This window comes from Dromiciops gliroides, chromosome 1 (genome assembly GCF_019393635.1).
Source record: "Dromiciops gliroides isolate mDroGli1 chromosome 1, mDroGli1.pri, whole genome shotgun sequence".
Taxonomy (NCBI): Eukaryota; Metazoa; Chordata; class Mammalia; order Microbiotheria; family Microbiotheriidae; genus Dromiciops; species Dromiciops gliroides.
This window is the reverse complement of record NC_057861.1, coordinates 334,718,384-334,733,158: the sequence shown is the minus strand read 5'-3', so window position 1 is coordinate 334,733,158 and position 14,775 is coordinate 334,718,384. Positions and strand designations below refer to the sequence as shown.

Genomic DNA, 14,775 nt, shown 5'->3' with positions numbered 1-14,775 from the left:
TGCCCAGGGTCACACAGCCAGTAAGTGTTAAGTGTCTGAGGCCGGATTTGAACTCAGGTACTCCTGACTCTAAGGCCCGTGCTCTATCCACTGCGCCACCTAGCTGCCCCTCTATGCATTCTTAATTACAGTACTTTCCTTCTCTTCTTTCCTATTTTTCCTGTATATAACTCACTTTGTATATATTTATTTGTTTTCTCTCTGGTTAAGATTGAGGGTCTTGGGGCAGCTAGGTGGTGCAGTGGATAGACCACCGGCCCTGGAGTCAGGAGTACCTGAGTTCAAATCCGACCTCAGACACTTAACACTTACTAGCTGTGTGACCCTGGGCAAGTCACTTAACCCCAATTGCCTCACTAAAAAAAAAAAAAAAAAAGATTGAGGGTCTTGAGGGCAGGCTGGGAGTCTTTTGCCTCTCTTTTCATATCCCCAGCACTTAGCACAGTATCTGATACATAATAGGTGCTTAATAAATGTTTGTTGAATTCTTATATAATTAATATGGCTTGTTTATCTTATATTTTGAGAATATGGTATGGTAAAAAAAAAAAAAGAAGAAAAAAAGACTGGATCTGTATCAGGGTTCCCCAGGATCTTGGATTCCCCACCAGTAAATGACGGGGTTGATTTAGGATATTCTTTCCAAAGATAAACCGGTGACAATGTGAGTTGGGTTAACGTTCTAGCACTACTTTTCAATTAGCCTGGTCTTAATTTCTTCACCTGAAAAAAAAAAATACACCTCCACTGGATCAACTCGTGAAGGAAAGCACCAATCATTGTACTTCGGTTGCCAGAGGCGTGCGTGCCTTAGCCGCGCATAGTAAGTCTCTTGTATGAGCTTAATGACTGAACTAATCTACCCGATGTGGGCTCGGCTGGGCAGGGAACACGCCTCACGCGTGCATGCCTCCCTTCCCCCCGTGCAAGGTCCAACGTGGTGTCAGCATGAAATGACTGGAAACCCAGCTTCCCCCTAGAAGAAGGCCTGCCCTCAGATGCCAGTCCCACTTCTACCAGATACCAGTTGGGAAGGAGGGCGCAGGCGCGAAGGCAGGCGTAGCGTCTCAGGGGGCGGGGACAAAAGAGGGAGGAGTTTAGTGCGAAGCCAAAACGAGTCTCCGCTGTGGGTTTGCGCTTGCGTACTAATTCTTCCAGACGAGAAAGTCGGAACTTTTCGCCTCCGGCAGTAGTTTCGGAACGCCGCGGGCCGGAAGTGAGCGCGTCGAGGGAGATTCGATTTCCTTTTTCCCCGTGGCCGGCGTGGAGTTTGTTTTGCGCTTGTTCAGCGTCGGTGGCAGTTATGAAGAATAATAAGCATTTCCATAAGGTGGCTGCTGAGAAGCTAATGGAAACTTGCCCAGGCCAGGCCCGGTATCTTCTGTAAGAGTAAACGAGACCGACTTCAGGGGTCACTGGGAGCAGAAAAGATTCGGGGGATATGTAGGTGGGAAGGCGACGAGAGCAAGAGAGCATGCGCAGGCTGGGGCATAGCAAGGAGGCATGGCTAGAAACTGAAGTTTTTCTCTCCCCTCCCCCCATCTTTAATTAAGTTTAACAGTAAATACTTTTTTTTGTCTTTTTTTTCCTTTTTATGAAGCTGGATGTACAATTCGTCACAGGGTGAGTATATAGGAAAATACTCAAGGAGGGGGTTGTGGAGATGTTTTTCTTTATAAGTTTGTATGTCTTATCATTAGTACTAATTCTCTCATCCATAATGAAGGGAGGCAGTGATGAGGATGGTAACATTTGTGACACTTTCAGGTCAATTATAGACCACAACAGTCCAGTAAAGAAGGTAGCGCAATGCAGATGTTACCTCCATTCCTACAGAAGACAAAACTGAAGCCCAAGGATATTACTATACACCAAAGTAGATATGCCAGGCAGCTGGGGGGGAAGGTCGGGGTGCAGCGGGCAGAGTGGGCACAACCCTGCTGGCTCTTCCTCGACAGCCTCTGTGGGAGGCACAGAATAGCTTCCTTTAATCCCTGACAGTTTTGTTAATTTTATTCCCTCTACAGGTAGGGATTTAGATGCTCTAACCTCCTCGGGACCCTAAGATCCTAGACACTTATTTCTGTGCCAAAGGTCCTTGTTCCCTAACCCCCCACCAGCTTCTCTCTCCGGTAGGACTGGTACCCCCTAGTCATGACTGGAGGGTTTCAGTGCCTAGGCACCCCCAAACCCCTTTTCCTCCCTGTCCCATCCCCTCACCACTGGGCTCTGTTAGCTCTGCTTCCAAGGTTGTTTGCTTCCTTCTTTCTGGTAGCCCTATCACCCTGACAGGGTACGGTGCCCAGAAGGCTCCACTGGATGGCACCTCCCTCTAATACCAAATAAGGCAAGAGGCTGCTCTGGTGGTGCCTGTTTCTTCCTGACCGCGCCCCCCCCCACACACACACACACACCCAGCCTCAGTTTTCCTGGAACTTGCTTAAACAGGAGTGGCAGAGAGCTTATCATTCCCAGGAAGTCTCCTTCCACTAGCCCTGTCCCCTGTGGACCATCTCTCACTTTCTCAAAACCTTATATTCAGCACCAGAATAAGAGTGTCTGGTCCTACCTGCTCCCTACCCCATGTCTGCTGACAGATTAGGGCAGGAAGCAACCAGATTAATCCTGGTCTCTGTGTCCAGTGGAGCCAGGTTCCTTCTGGGCTATCACCCCTCTCTAGCTCATACTATCCTGCAGTATCTGGTCTTGCTCCGGCTGGCTGTAACACCAAGCCAACTCTGGGTGCTATGCTATCACTAAGCCCCTGGCCATCCTCATTGTACAAGGCTCATCAGGGGATGGTCATGGGCAGGGAGCAGTCATAGGGCCAGTACAAAGGCCACAGTCATGGGAGGAATAAAGTTTTTCCTGACCTAAGACTATTCTCTATGATAGGGTCCTGCCTCTTCCTTCCAACACCTCCCTGCCACTAAGGCCAGTTATTTCCCCCTAAGAGCACCCTAGACTTGGAACACTTTTTTAGAAGGGGTAAATGGCCCTGTGCCAGGGATGTGCTAACTTCTCACCCTCTCCATTTCCCCATTCCAAACCTGTCACTCTCTGCATACCTAATTCCAGGGATGTATGTTATATCATTCCACCTCTGTGCCAAGTGAAGCATTGAGAACCACCTGGGCCTGGAATCAAGAAAATCTGAGTTCAAATACAGCCAAAAACACTTGTTAGTTGTATGACCCTGGTCAAGTCATTTAACCTCTGTCTCAGTTTCTTCATCTGTAAAATGGAGATGATAATAGCACATACTTCCCAGGGATGTTGTAAGGATCAAATGAGATAATGATTGTAAAGTGTTTAGTACAGTACCTGGCAAATAGTAAGCTCAATATAATTGTTAGCTCTTATTATTGTATGCAGGTGTTCTCCCACTTAGAGATTTAGAAGTTTGCCTGGGGCAAGAAGAGGGTAAGCCACTTGCCTGAGGTCATATGGCCAGTATGTGACAATGAGTAGTAGAACCCAAAACCAAGGGACTTCAGCCCATAACTCATGCATTAATTTATTTAGCAAATAAGAGTTATACAAAGTTCAGTTCTGTGAAGTACAAGGATCTGTGCTGGGCCCTTAGAGAGATAACAAAGATAAATAATATATTTGCTTTTAAGCAGCTTTCTGTTTGATAGGAAATGAGATATGCAGTTAACTAATAGAAAGTACATATCACAAGTGCAGAAGAAAGATCTGAACCAAAATATTAAAGTTTGGAGGAAGTCAGGATCACTTGTAGTTTGGGGAGATGAGGAATACCTTCATGAATTGGATTTTAAAGCACATTTTAAATGTAATAAGAGAGCTATGTATTTAAGGGAAACCATTGGAAAATTTTTGTGGCCACATTTGTATGTTTGTATATCAGGTTATTAAAGAATAGAACATACCTTATGTAATATTTTAAAGCTGGCAGTTTGCCTTTCTAATTATAGGTTACTATTGAAATTGATTTGCATTCCTTGAACTTGTCAGTATATAGCAAGGAAAGAAGACTCAGGCACAGTTGAGGAGAATTGAGAAACCAGTTTTTTAGTTCAGTTGTGTTTTCCTTTTGAAGTAATCTGTCTTATGAAGATAACCAGTTTTCATAAATGTTATCATACCTGAATAAGAGCACCTGGCAATACCTCCAGGATGGGAATTGTTTTCCAGAGTGCTTTTCCGTAGGGGAAAATCATGCTGCAGCTTAAATGAGATATCAGTGGTTTAGTGATTTTAAAAAAAAAATGTGCAAACTCCGAATTTTAATATTTTTAAGTTGTTGTGTCTTGGATCTAGTGCGTGTATGTTATTGAGCCCATCACTTACCCTCTGACTCAGTATTTTCTATTCTTTTTTTTTTTTTTTGGCAGGGGAATAGGGGGTTAAGTGACTTGCCCAGGGTCACACAGCTAGTGTCAAGTGTCTGAGGCCAGATTTGAACTCAGGTCCTCCTGAATCCAGGGCTGGTGCTTTATCCACTGTGCCACTAGCTGCCCCTCAGTATTTTCATCCGTAAAAAAAAAAAAAAAGAGTGATACAGCTAAGTCATTTCTAAGATCCCTCCCAGCTCTGAGTCCTATGTTCTGGTCCCCAAGACAAAGATTCATTATCCCTAGGTTTTTGGGTTTCAAAAAGAAACCTCATTTTACAAACCTTAATGCTATAGAAATGTACCAGATTAGAACACATAAACCCTGGGATTCTGGTTTTTTTTTTCCCTTGAATGTAAAATATCCTACTAGGTTTCAGTGATTAATATATCTTTTTTAAAATCTATTCTGGGGGCAGCTAGGTGGTACAGTGGATAAAGTACCAGCCCTACATTCAGGAGGACCTGAGTTCAAATCTAGTCTCAGACACTTGACACTTACTATCTGTGTGACCCGGGGCAAGTCACTTAGCCCTCATTGCCCACCCCACCCCCCAAATCTATTCAATTTATGAGAATTACAGCCAGATTCTGTACAAATAGTCCGTTTTGTAATCTGAAAGCAGTATATAAATTAGATGGGCACCATGATATAGTGGATAGAGCATTGGACTAGGAGTCAAGAAAACTTGGGTTCGTATCCTGCCTCAGACACTTCATAGTTGCATAGTAACTTTGGGTAAGTCACATATTCTCTCTAAGCTTCAGTTTCTTCAACTGTAAAATGACTTCTGAGGTCCCAACTCTAGGTCTATGTTCCTAAGTTAGTATTAACTCCCTTTGACTTATATGTGTCAGGATAATTCTTTAAATTGTATTTTCCTAGTAATGTTGTTAGTGACTTAAACTTGTCATTACAGTATTGGGGTCACTGGTATACATTCAGTTTCATAAGAAAATATGGAGGACCATTCTCATTTGTCTTCAGTTCCAGACTATATAAGACCAAACCCATAAGCAACAATGTGATTCTTCTAAGGTTAATTTCTTCTAAGTTAATTGTTCTCTTGGTTACAATTTTAATATCCTCAGAAAAAAATTTCAGTTTCTACTGAAAAATAATGTTGAAGTAAATTCAATCATGCATAATTTTGGCCTTGAAAATGCATTCCCAATACATCTAGTATCCTCATTTACTTCTGCCATCACATTATACATTGCTTTTCACAAAGTTCCAAGGCTTAACAACTTTTATTTAAGATTTAGAAAGGAAATAGGACAGGGAAAAATGGGTATTAGAGGCCATATGGTCCAACTTCCTGATTTTATAGATAGGGAAACCAAGAGAGAAGATGGGATTTGCCCAAAGTCACACAGTAAATGGCAGAGCCAAGATTTGAACTCAATTCCTCTAACTCCAAATTTGGTCAGATCCCTTTGAATTCTCAGCTTTATTATACCTGCTAACAAGTCACTCTCAACTACTCTGTTATGTTTGGGGGGCGGGGGGAGGGTGGTGAGAAAGAAGCAGAGAAGAACATAATTAGATTTTGGAAATCTTATATGTGGTCACGTTGCAGGATGTCTTGGACAAATCAGTGTGAAAGATGACAAAGTAAAGCACAAATCTCTATAAACAAAATGACAAAAACAAGGCACTTCCTATACATTACTGAAACAGCATGTTAATTTTATGTCATCTTGTATTTGAACTTTATCACTTACTTTTTTTGTGTAAAGCCAGATTGCATTTGCTTATAAGGCAGGTACACCTATAGTTCTTTATTGTTCATATTACCTATTAATAAGCCTCAGATAAATGTTTTTTGTTTGAATCCATTTGTTCATATTCATAGTTTTGGTAAAAATGCTTTAAAAAGTAATTTCTTGAAATTAGGTATGATTTTGACTGTCTTAAAACCTGCTTTATTTTTTTACAATTTTAGATGAAAAGTCAATTTCAGAAGGCCAGTGTCCATATTGTTACCAGTTTCTGGTGCTGGATAGATACAGAGTTCGCCTCAAACCCAAGCCAAAACTAACACCAAAAGTAAAGAAACTTCTTAATCGAGAATCAAAAAATTGTAGACTCACTTTTAAAGAGGCAAAGATTCTTAAAAAGTACTGGGACTCCAAAAGTGTTCTGGTAAGCTTTTGTATTTTTTTTTTATTGTTTTTTTTGTTTGTTTGTTTTTTTGTTTTGGTGGGACAGTGAGGATTAAGTGACTTGCCCAGGGTCACACAGCTAGTAAGTATCAAGTGTCTGAGGTTAGATTTGAACTCAGGTCCTCCAGAATCCAGGGCTGGTGTTTTATCCACTACCCCACCTAGCTGTGTGGGCCCCCCCCCCCCCAAGCTTTTAATCTGAGTGTGTGTAAAAAAGTATCTTCTTTTTAAAAAACAAAAAATCTTTTTCTAGAGGAGATATTTGCATATTGAAGAATATTTTTATTTAGGCTTACTCTCATGATTGTTAAATTATAGAAGATAAAAATACTTTTTCCTAAGACTTACTTAACCTGAAATATCAGAATTATGTTTTAAGGCCTAAGTCTTTTTAAAACTGAACTACAAATAAAACTTCAATGGTTCTCATTTATCCAGGGTAGTTTTTAATTTTTTAATTCATGATTATCTAACACCAAGCACCTTATGCACGAAAAAACAAAAATATAGCAACAAAATCATTTCCAGAACTGAATAGTAGACAGTTGTTTTCACATATGCTCACTAACACTAACTTTTAGTCTTCGCTTAATTTTTTTTTTCCAAGTTTGTCTGTCTTACTATGAACAGTAATAGCTTGATTATACAGGTCCTTGAATTTTTCTGTATTTTTAGTTATTTCTATTGTGAATGTGTTACCTTTTGTCCATAAAACAGGAATAAGTAGATATGCTTATTTTGACATTCCTATTCTCAGCTTACTGTTGTTTTTTATTTACTAGGGAGTTACCAATACAAAAGGTAAGGGGTATAATATAGCCTAACAGTAGCCACAGTAGATAGGTACCTGGGATGCAATAAATGCAATGCATTTACTTTTATAAATGGATTTATTTATATTACACCAGAAAATTTTAAACTGGCGTTTATTTTGTGACAAGTCTCCAAGTCATATGTATCATAAAGACCCCAATTGTTCAGTGAACAATTTTCAAACTTTATCTAAGCATATCAATACCATGTCCTGCCTTTGCCAAGAGGACAACTTATATAGTAGATGTGGTTCCAGGCTCCCTGCTAAAAACAGTAAAGCTGAACAGAAGCAAATAGCAATGCCAGCTGTCAGGAGGGAATATGTGTTATGGCTTCTTGATCATCCAGTCTTTTGAATGTTATTTCTTTGCTTCTTGATATTGAGTCAGGATCGTAGAAGATTTCCTTGCCTAAAAATGAGGAAATGATAAGTTACAAAAAGAGAAGAATAGGTGGCAAAGTAGATATTTAAAGGTCTTGTGGCAGAGAGGCTGAGATCAGGGCTCAGGATAAGGAAAACTTATGTCTCCGGTTCTACCCAACTCATACAAATTACTTAACCTCTCAGTGTTCTGGCACCTTTCTGACTCATGGTTGTAAAGAACCTTATTAATGGGAGTTCCCTATCCCTTAAAGTAGGTTTTAATGCCATCATCCTGTTTTATTTTTAACTAAGTGTTATTAAAAAGTGGTTGCAGTAATACTTTAAAAGTGAAATTGAAAAACCTGCTAACTTCTCTGAGAGCTCTTAAAGCTCAGTTAAAGCTGAGAGCTGTTGTTAGTTTTATTCCCCTTAACTTTGGGGACCAAATTGAGAGAACATGTATAGCACTTTTAACAAAGTGATCAATCAAGATAACATATGTAAATGCTAGCTATTTTTTTTTTTTTAATATATGTAAGATAAGAGTTAAACTGGTTTGTTGGGGGTTTTTTGCGGAGCAATGAGGGTTAAGTGACTTGCCCAGGGTTACACAGCTAGTAAGTGTCAAGTGTCTGAGGCCGCATTTGAACTCAGGTCCTCCTGAATCCAGGGCCAGTGCTTTATCCACTGCGCCACCTAGCTGTCCCCTGGGTTTTTGTTTTTGTTTTTTTAGAGTTAAACTGTTTTAACATGATCATAAGATCATAGATTTAGAGCTAGAAAGGATCTTCGTGGTCCTCATCTGGTCCATCCCTTTTATTTTACATATAAGTAAACTGAGACACAATTTATACATAACATAGATTTTATTTGTCTTTTTCTCTTTGTAGTTGGTTACCTGCAAAACATGCAACAAAACAGTAAAGTATAATGGTAAAAGCAGAAGCTTCCTGGCAGAAATGAAAAATAATCTTAGCACTCCCACAAACAAATCTGGCATGAAGACACCGGATATAAAAGCTTCAGGATCTGCAAAGAAAAAGAAGAAATCCTTCAGCAGTAATAACTCTGGTTCCAGAAACAATAGTCCAGCGTTAATTTTCAGGTATCTGATAATTTTATTTGAAGTGCCAGTATTAAGTATCTTTTTTTTTTTTTTTAAGTGAGGCAGTTGGGGTTAAGTGACTTGCCCAGGGTCAACACAGCTAGTAAGTGTTAAGTGTCTGAGGCCGGATTTGAACTCAGGTACTCCTGACTCCAGGGCCGGTGCTCTATCCACTGCGCCACCTAGCTGCCCTGGTATTAAGTATCTTAATGGACTAGACAGATTGCTTAGTCCCACAGGGCCTCACAAAGAAATCTTTAGATTTTACAAAAGGGAAAATGGGAGAAGGTATTCTCTTGAGCAGAGACAATAAATTCATCAGGGACTTCGCCTATCTTCATTTAGACACAAAGTTGAATTTTGTTTTTAAGGTTGATGTCTTCCAAACTGAGGAACAAATTAAAATGTTAACTCCTTCTACACTGTAGGTTAAAGTGGGCAATAGCACGTGTTCTGACCCTGAAATCACTTTACTGAGGACTAGAGTCTTCAACATCATCATTTTGGATAACAGACCTAACAAAGTCCAAGTTCTTTCTAGCTTTTAAATTCCCATTCAGCAAACATTTATGAAGTGCTGGTTGTTTGCATGCAAGGCTTTCCCCAGGCTGCCTCAAACCTATCTTTCCAGCTTTAGCTCACATCATTGCTCCAGTCAGACTAGACTGTTTGCCAGTCCTGAGCACATTGCATCTTTCCCTTTCTCCTTGTCTGTGGCTTTGTGGGTTAGGCCCTAGATCTAAAGTCACAATTTCCCTGGGCCTTAGTTTCCTCGTAGGTAAGATGAGGAGGTTAGAATATATGGCCTCGGGGCATCTAGGTGGCACAGTGGATAAAGCACCAGCCCTGGATTCAGGAAGACCTGAGTTCAAAGCTGGCCTCAGACACTTAACACTTACTAGCTGTGTGACCCTGGGCAAGTCACTTAACCCCCATTGCCTCTCCAAAAAAAAAATATATATATATATATATATATGGCCTCTGAGTTCCCTTCCAGCTCTGGACCTACAATCCTATGCTTGAGAATGCCTTCTTTCACCCATTTTCCACTTAGTAAATTGGACAGTTTTCATGTTCTATTAATATCATTGCCATATCCAGAGAATTTGAGAAATGCATGTTCGGTGGACGCCATCTTGTGAACTTATGGGAGGACGTGGACAAAAGTCTTACAGGATAGGCAGACACTGGGGCAGTTAGGTGCCGCAGTAGATAAAGCACTGGCACTGGAGTCAGGAGGACCTGAGTTCAAATGTGGCCTCAGATAATTGACACTTAATAACTGTGTGACCCTGGGCACGTCACTTAACCTCAATCACCTCACCAAAAAAATCCAACAAAACCTCTGTTAAAGGATGGGCAGGCACAAACAAGTATCAGTAGAGGGAATAGTCACATTGCTGAGATCACTGATCTCTTTGGGATTTGAAAATTATATCCAACTCAGATGCCATTTTTCTCCCACAAACTTTCCCTGATTCTTCCCTACATCTCAAAGCCCTCCCCATAGCATCAGAAAGCTGGGTGGTACAGCAGTAGACCTTGGCCTGTGTTCAAATATTGCCTCAGACATAAACAGTGTAATCCTGGGCAAATCGCTTACCCTTTGTTTGCCTGTTCCCTCAAGTGTAAAATGGGGATGATGTTGGCACCTGCTGCACAGGGCTGATGTGAGGAGTAAATGAGACCTGCTGCACAGTACATGCTGTGTGAATGCTTTTTCCCTTCCCCTTCCTTTGTCACATCTTACCACCACAGACAGACCTCTTAAGCTCATTCTGTTCTCGAACTCAGAGGCATAGATGCAGAAATCAGTGAGCTCAGGGATCTGGGGACAGGCAAAGGCTCTATGTCAAAGGGGGGCCTGCATCCAGAGACATGTCAAAGGCACTCATGCACAGACACATGTGCGCGTGCACACACACACACACACACACACACAGAAAAAGCTCTTATGGACCATAAAAATAATTCACATGCATCCCTATGTGCATCATTAGTCATAATCCCTAAGTTAGTAGGGTCCTAAGCAAAGAAGGAGAAACAATGTGGTTTCAAGGTTGTAATCAAGGATTCTCTTTTCACATTGGCATCATATTTTCAGAGGAGATACTGCCTGAAGCACACTATTTATACCAGCCAGCCCTTTGAAGTGTCCTAGAGAAGCTGTAAGGGTCATCTGGTTAGTTGAGACTATTAAGACAATAAAGAAGAAAGAAAAACATTTCCTTGTGAAGTAAGGATGACAACATATGTATCTGATATAATCATTGCTAGAATGTTAAGTACAGGGTGACCCAAAACACTTACTAGAGTTTTTTGGTATCAGAACTGAAAACTTCACTAAAACTTGGGACATCCTGTACAAGAAAGGAGTTTTGTTTGTTGTATGGAAAACGTAAAGAATAACAAGCTCAGAGTCAATTGCCCACAGACTTACAGCATTTTAGCAGCACTCTAGGCTGAGCAAAAGATAAACGTTTAAAAACAAAAACAAAAATTGTTACCCTTTGACCAGTAGTAATTTGCACTTTGTTTTTGTTTTTTGGGTTTGTTTGTGTGTGTGTGTGTGTTTTGTTTTGTTTTGTTTTCAGAACACCTACGTCTGGACAGTCAACACCTGGTTCATCTTCAAAGAGTCTCAGTAAAATGAAACGTCATTTGTCACAGCTGAAAATGATGCTTAATAGTGAAGAAAGCCAAAAGACTCCATCAAAGGATTTCAGAAATTTCTTGTCCTCACTCTAAGTAGTATATTTGGTGATAAACATTAATAGTTGTTGACATTGGAGCAGTTGCTGAAGGAGTTGCTTTGTCCTCACAGCAGCAAACAATTATTTTTGACGTCCTTTTCAGTACTTATTAATCGGTGTTTCTGGAGTCCCTGGCACATAGCAGGAACTTAATAAATTTCTAGCAAGTTGTACTTGGCCTCCCTGGAAAGATACCACCATGGGAAGGATAACTGAAATCTGTTCTAGCTAATACGTTATATATGTAACATATAGTAAGGTGGTGTTTATTAAAATTGTGATGTTGGGGGCAGCTAGGTGGTGCAGTGGATAAAGCACCAGCCCTGGATTCAGGAGGACCTGAGTTCAAATCCGACCTCAGACACTTGACACTTACTAGCTGTGTGACCCTGGGCAAGTCATGTAACCCCCATAGCCCTACAAAAACAAACAAAAACAAATAAAAATGTGATGTCAAATCAGTTACCAGCTTTAGTCACTTATATACTTCCTGTTCTTAAGAAAATTGAGATTTACTACCAGAGCGTCTACTCATTCTTAAGCATTTCTTCCAAGAATTAGATCATCTTTCCTCATTCATTCTACTGCATTATTGGTTTGTACTGAAAACTGGGTATACTAATGTATTTGTTAATAGATATAAATACATGCATCTTTTAGTCATATTTCTCTTCCCACCCCTGGTTTATTCTTGGAAAAATCTATAGCAATATTTTACCCCAAAATACTTTATTTTCTAGGTCCTTCCCTCCCCCAAAGTTTTCCAAACTAAATATCCAGTTTCTGCAACCAATTCTCATAGCTTAAAATCTTGAGGCACTTCATTCCATTCAGTCCCACTAAATAAATAAATGAATATTATGTACTAGTCCCTGGGGATTTTTTTTGAGGACTTTCCTACAATGAACTTATATTCTGCTGGGATGATGTGGGAAACTACATGTATACAAATAGTATAATTTCATACAAATCACCTCAAGGTCATTTGAGGAGGAAGAGGGTGTTAACTGGATCAAGCAAAGTTTCATAGAAAATGTGACATTTGTTTTTATCCATGAAGAAAGACAAGGACTGGGGCAGCTAGATGGCGCAGTGGATAGAGCACCGGCCCTGGAGTCAGGAGTACCTGAGTTCAAATCCGGCCTCAGACACTTAACACTTACTGGCTGTGTGACCCTGGGCAAGTCACTTAACCCCAATTGCCTCACTAAAAAAAGAAAGAAAGAAAGACAAGGACTCCAAGAGATATGAGGGAGTACATTCATATCCCACAGTGGCCTGTGTGAATATACAGAGATGGGAATCATTGGATTCAGAGAACTAGACATTGTTTGCCTGGAAGATAACATGAAGGGAAGTAAATTCTTTTTTTTTTTTAGTGAGGCAATTGGGGTTAAGTGACTTGCCCAGGGTCACACAGCTAATAAGTGTTCAGTGTCTGAGGCTGGATTTGAACTCAGGTACTCCTGACTCCAGGGCTGGTGCTCTATCCACTGTGCCACCTAGCTGCCCCGGGAAGTAAATTCTTAAAGGTGAATGGAGGGGGTGGGGAGAGAAACTAGATGCCAGACTGGAAAGTTTACTTTGTGTCTATAGGGAAGTGAGGAGTTACAGAAAGTTTTTGAACACGTCAATGAAGTGGTCAGACCCGTGCCTTGAAATGTTATTTTAGCAGCTGGGTGACAGATGGATTGGATAGAGGGGAGACAGAGCTGGGAGAGCTATTAGTAGGCTAGTAATATAGTTGCAATGTGGTGATAAGGTGCTCAGCTAGGATGGTGACCTTTTCTACAGAAAAGGAAGGATGCAAGAGATAGGGAGGTAGAATTTACAAGACATCAGTTGACCATCTATGAAGAACAGGAGATGAGGGAGAGGGACAATTCGAGGATGTTCCCAAGATTATGAATCTGGGAGAATGGTGCTGCTTCCACAGAACCTAGGAATTTGGGGAGAAAGACAGGATTAGCAGGGGAAGAGAATGTGTTCCATTTTGGGCATGAGCTTGAGATGTCTAGAGGCAATCCAGATGCAGATATCCAGCAGACGGTTGGCAATGAAAACTTGCAGATCAGATGAGAGATTGATTAGGGCTAGATAGATGTATAGATTTGAGAATTATCTATGCAAACCCATGGAAGTATTTGAGATCACCACAGGAGAAAAGTATAGAAAGCAAGCCCAGCAGACATCCATGGAGAACCTCTGTGTTCCTCAGATTTCTCATCTGTAAAATGGAAAAATAAAACCTGATTCTCATACCTCATAAAGTTGTTATGAGAAAGACTATATACTAAATTTATATAACGAATGAATGAAGAATGAAAAAACTCTTTAACATGACATAATTATACTTTATAGGAGTACTATACAGTTGTGGACGATTTCCTTATGAAGCATGTTTTCTAAAAATTATAAACTTAATAAAAGGCATCAAGAAAAGAGCCAACCTCAAAGCCAGAAAGCTCTGGGTTCAAGTTCCAACTTAGACACATATTGATTATCTGATGTTGGATAAATCATGTCTCAGTGCTCTATACAGCTCTCTAAGACTATGAGGTGGGCATAGACCAACACCTTATACCATATACCAAAATAAGACCAAAATGGGTGCATGATTTATACATAAAGGGTGATGCCATAAGCAAATTAAGACAGCATAGAACTTAGGGATGGGAAAATTTTAGCACCAAAAAAGATGGAGAATTAAAAAATGTAAAATAGATGATTTTGATCATATAAAATGTAAAAGCTTTTGCACAAACAAAACCAATGCAGCCAAAATTATAAGAAAAGCAGAAAACTGGGAATTTTTGTAACAAGTATCTCTGATAAAGGCCTTATTTCTTAAATATATAGAGAAGTGAGTCAAATTTATAAAAATACAAGTTATTCCCCAATTGATAAATGGTCAAAGGATATGAACAGGCAGTTTTCAAAGAAATCAAAGCTATCTATACTCATGTGAAAAAATGCTCTAACTCATTATTGATCAGAGAAATGCAAATAAAAACAACTCTGAGGTGCCACCTCACACATATCAGGATGGCTAATAAGACAAAAAAGGAAAATGTTGGATGTTGGAGGGGATGTGGGAAAGCTGGAACCCTAATCCACTGTTGGTGGAGTTCTGAAAAGATCCAACGATTCTGGAGAGCAATTTGGAACTATGTCCAAAGAGCTAGAGAACTGTGCATGTGCTTTGATTCAGCAA

General features: G+C 40.2%; 1 protein-coding gene across 2 annotated transcripts; it reads left to right on the top strand.

The window, feature by feature from the left end:
- The first annotated feature begins 1,151 nt into the window (after nt 1–1,151).
- C1H18orf21 (chromosome 1 C18orf21 homolog) lies at nt 1,152–12,422 on the top strand. Of its 2 annotated transcripts, none has more exons than XM_043972199.1 (5): nt 1,152–1,383; nt 1,601–1,623; nt 6,307–6,506; nt 8,594–8,808; nt 11,403–12,422. In XM_043972199.1, exons 1-5 carry the CDS (start codon nt 1,304–1,306, stop codon nt 11,554–11,556), a joined length of 672 nt encoding a protein of 223 aa, XP_043828134.1. In that variant the 5' UTR covers nt 1,152–1,303; the 3' UTR covers nt 11,557–12,422. The 2 variants fall into 2 exon arrangements, with proteins under 2 accessions (XP_043828134.1, XP_043828166.1); XM_043972231.1 differs by having other exon boundaries at nt 1,153–1,330.
- Nucleotides 12,423–14,775: the final 2,353 nt, after the last annotated feature.

Bases quoted from the DNA above. Each gene is read 5' to 3' on its own strand.
- C1H18orf21 (XM_043972199.1), top strand. From the start codon at position 1,304: ATGAAGAATAATAAGCATTTCCATAAGGTGGCTGCTGAGAAGCTAATG. The intron at 1,384-1,600 runs GTAAGAGTAAAC...CTTTTTATGAAG, and splicing joins GGCCAGGCCCGGTATCTTCT to CTGGATGTACAATTCGTCAC. The intron at 8,809-11,402 runs GTATCTGATAAT...TTTTGTTTTCAG, and splicing joins AGTCCAGCGTTAATTTTCAG to AACACCTACGTCTGGACAGT.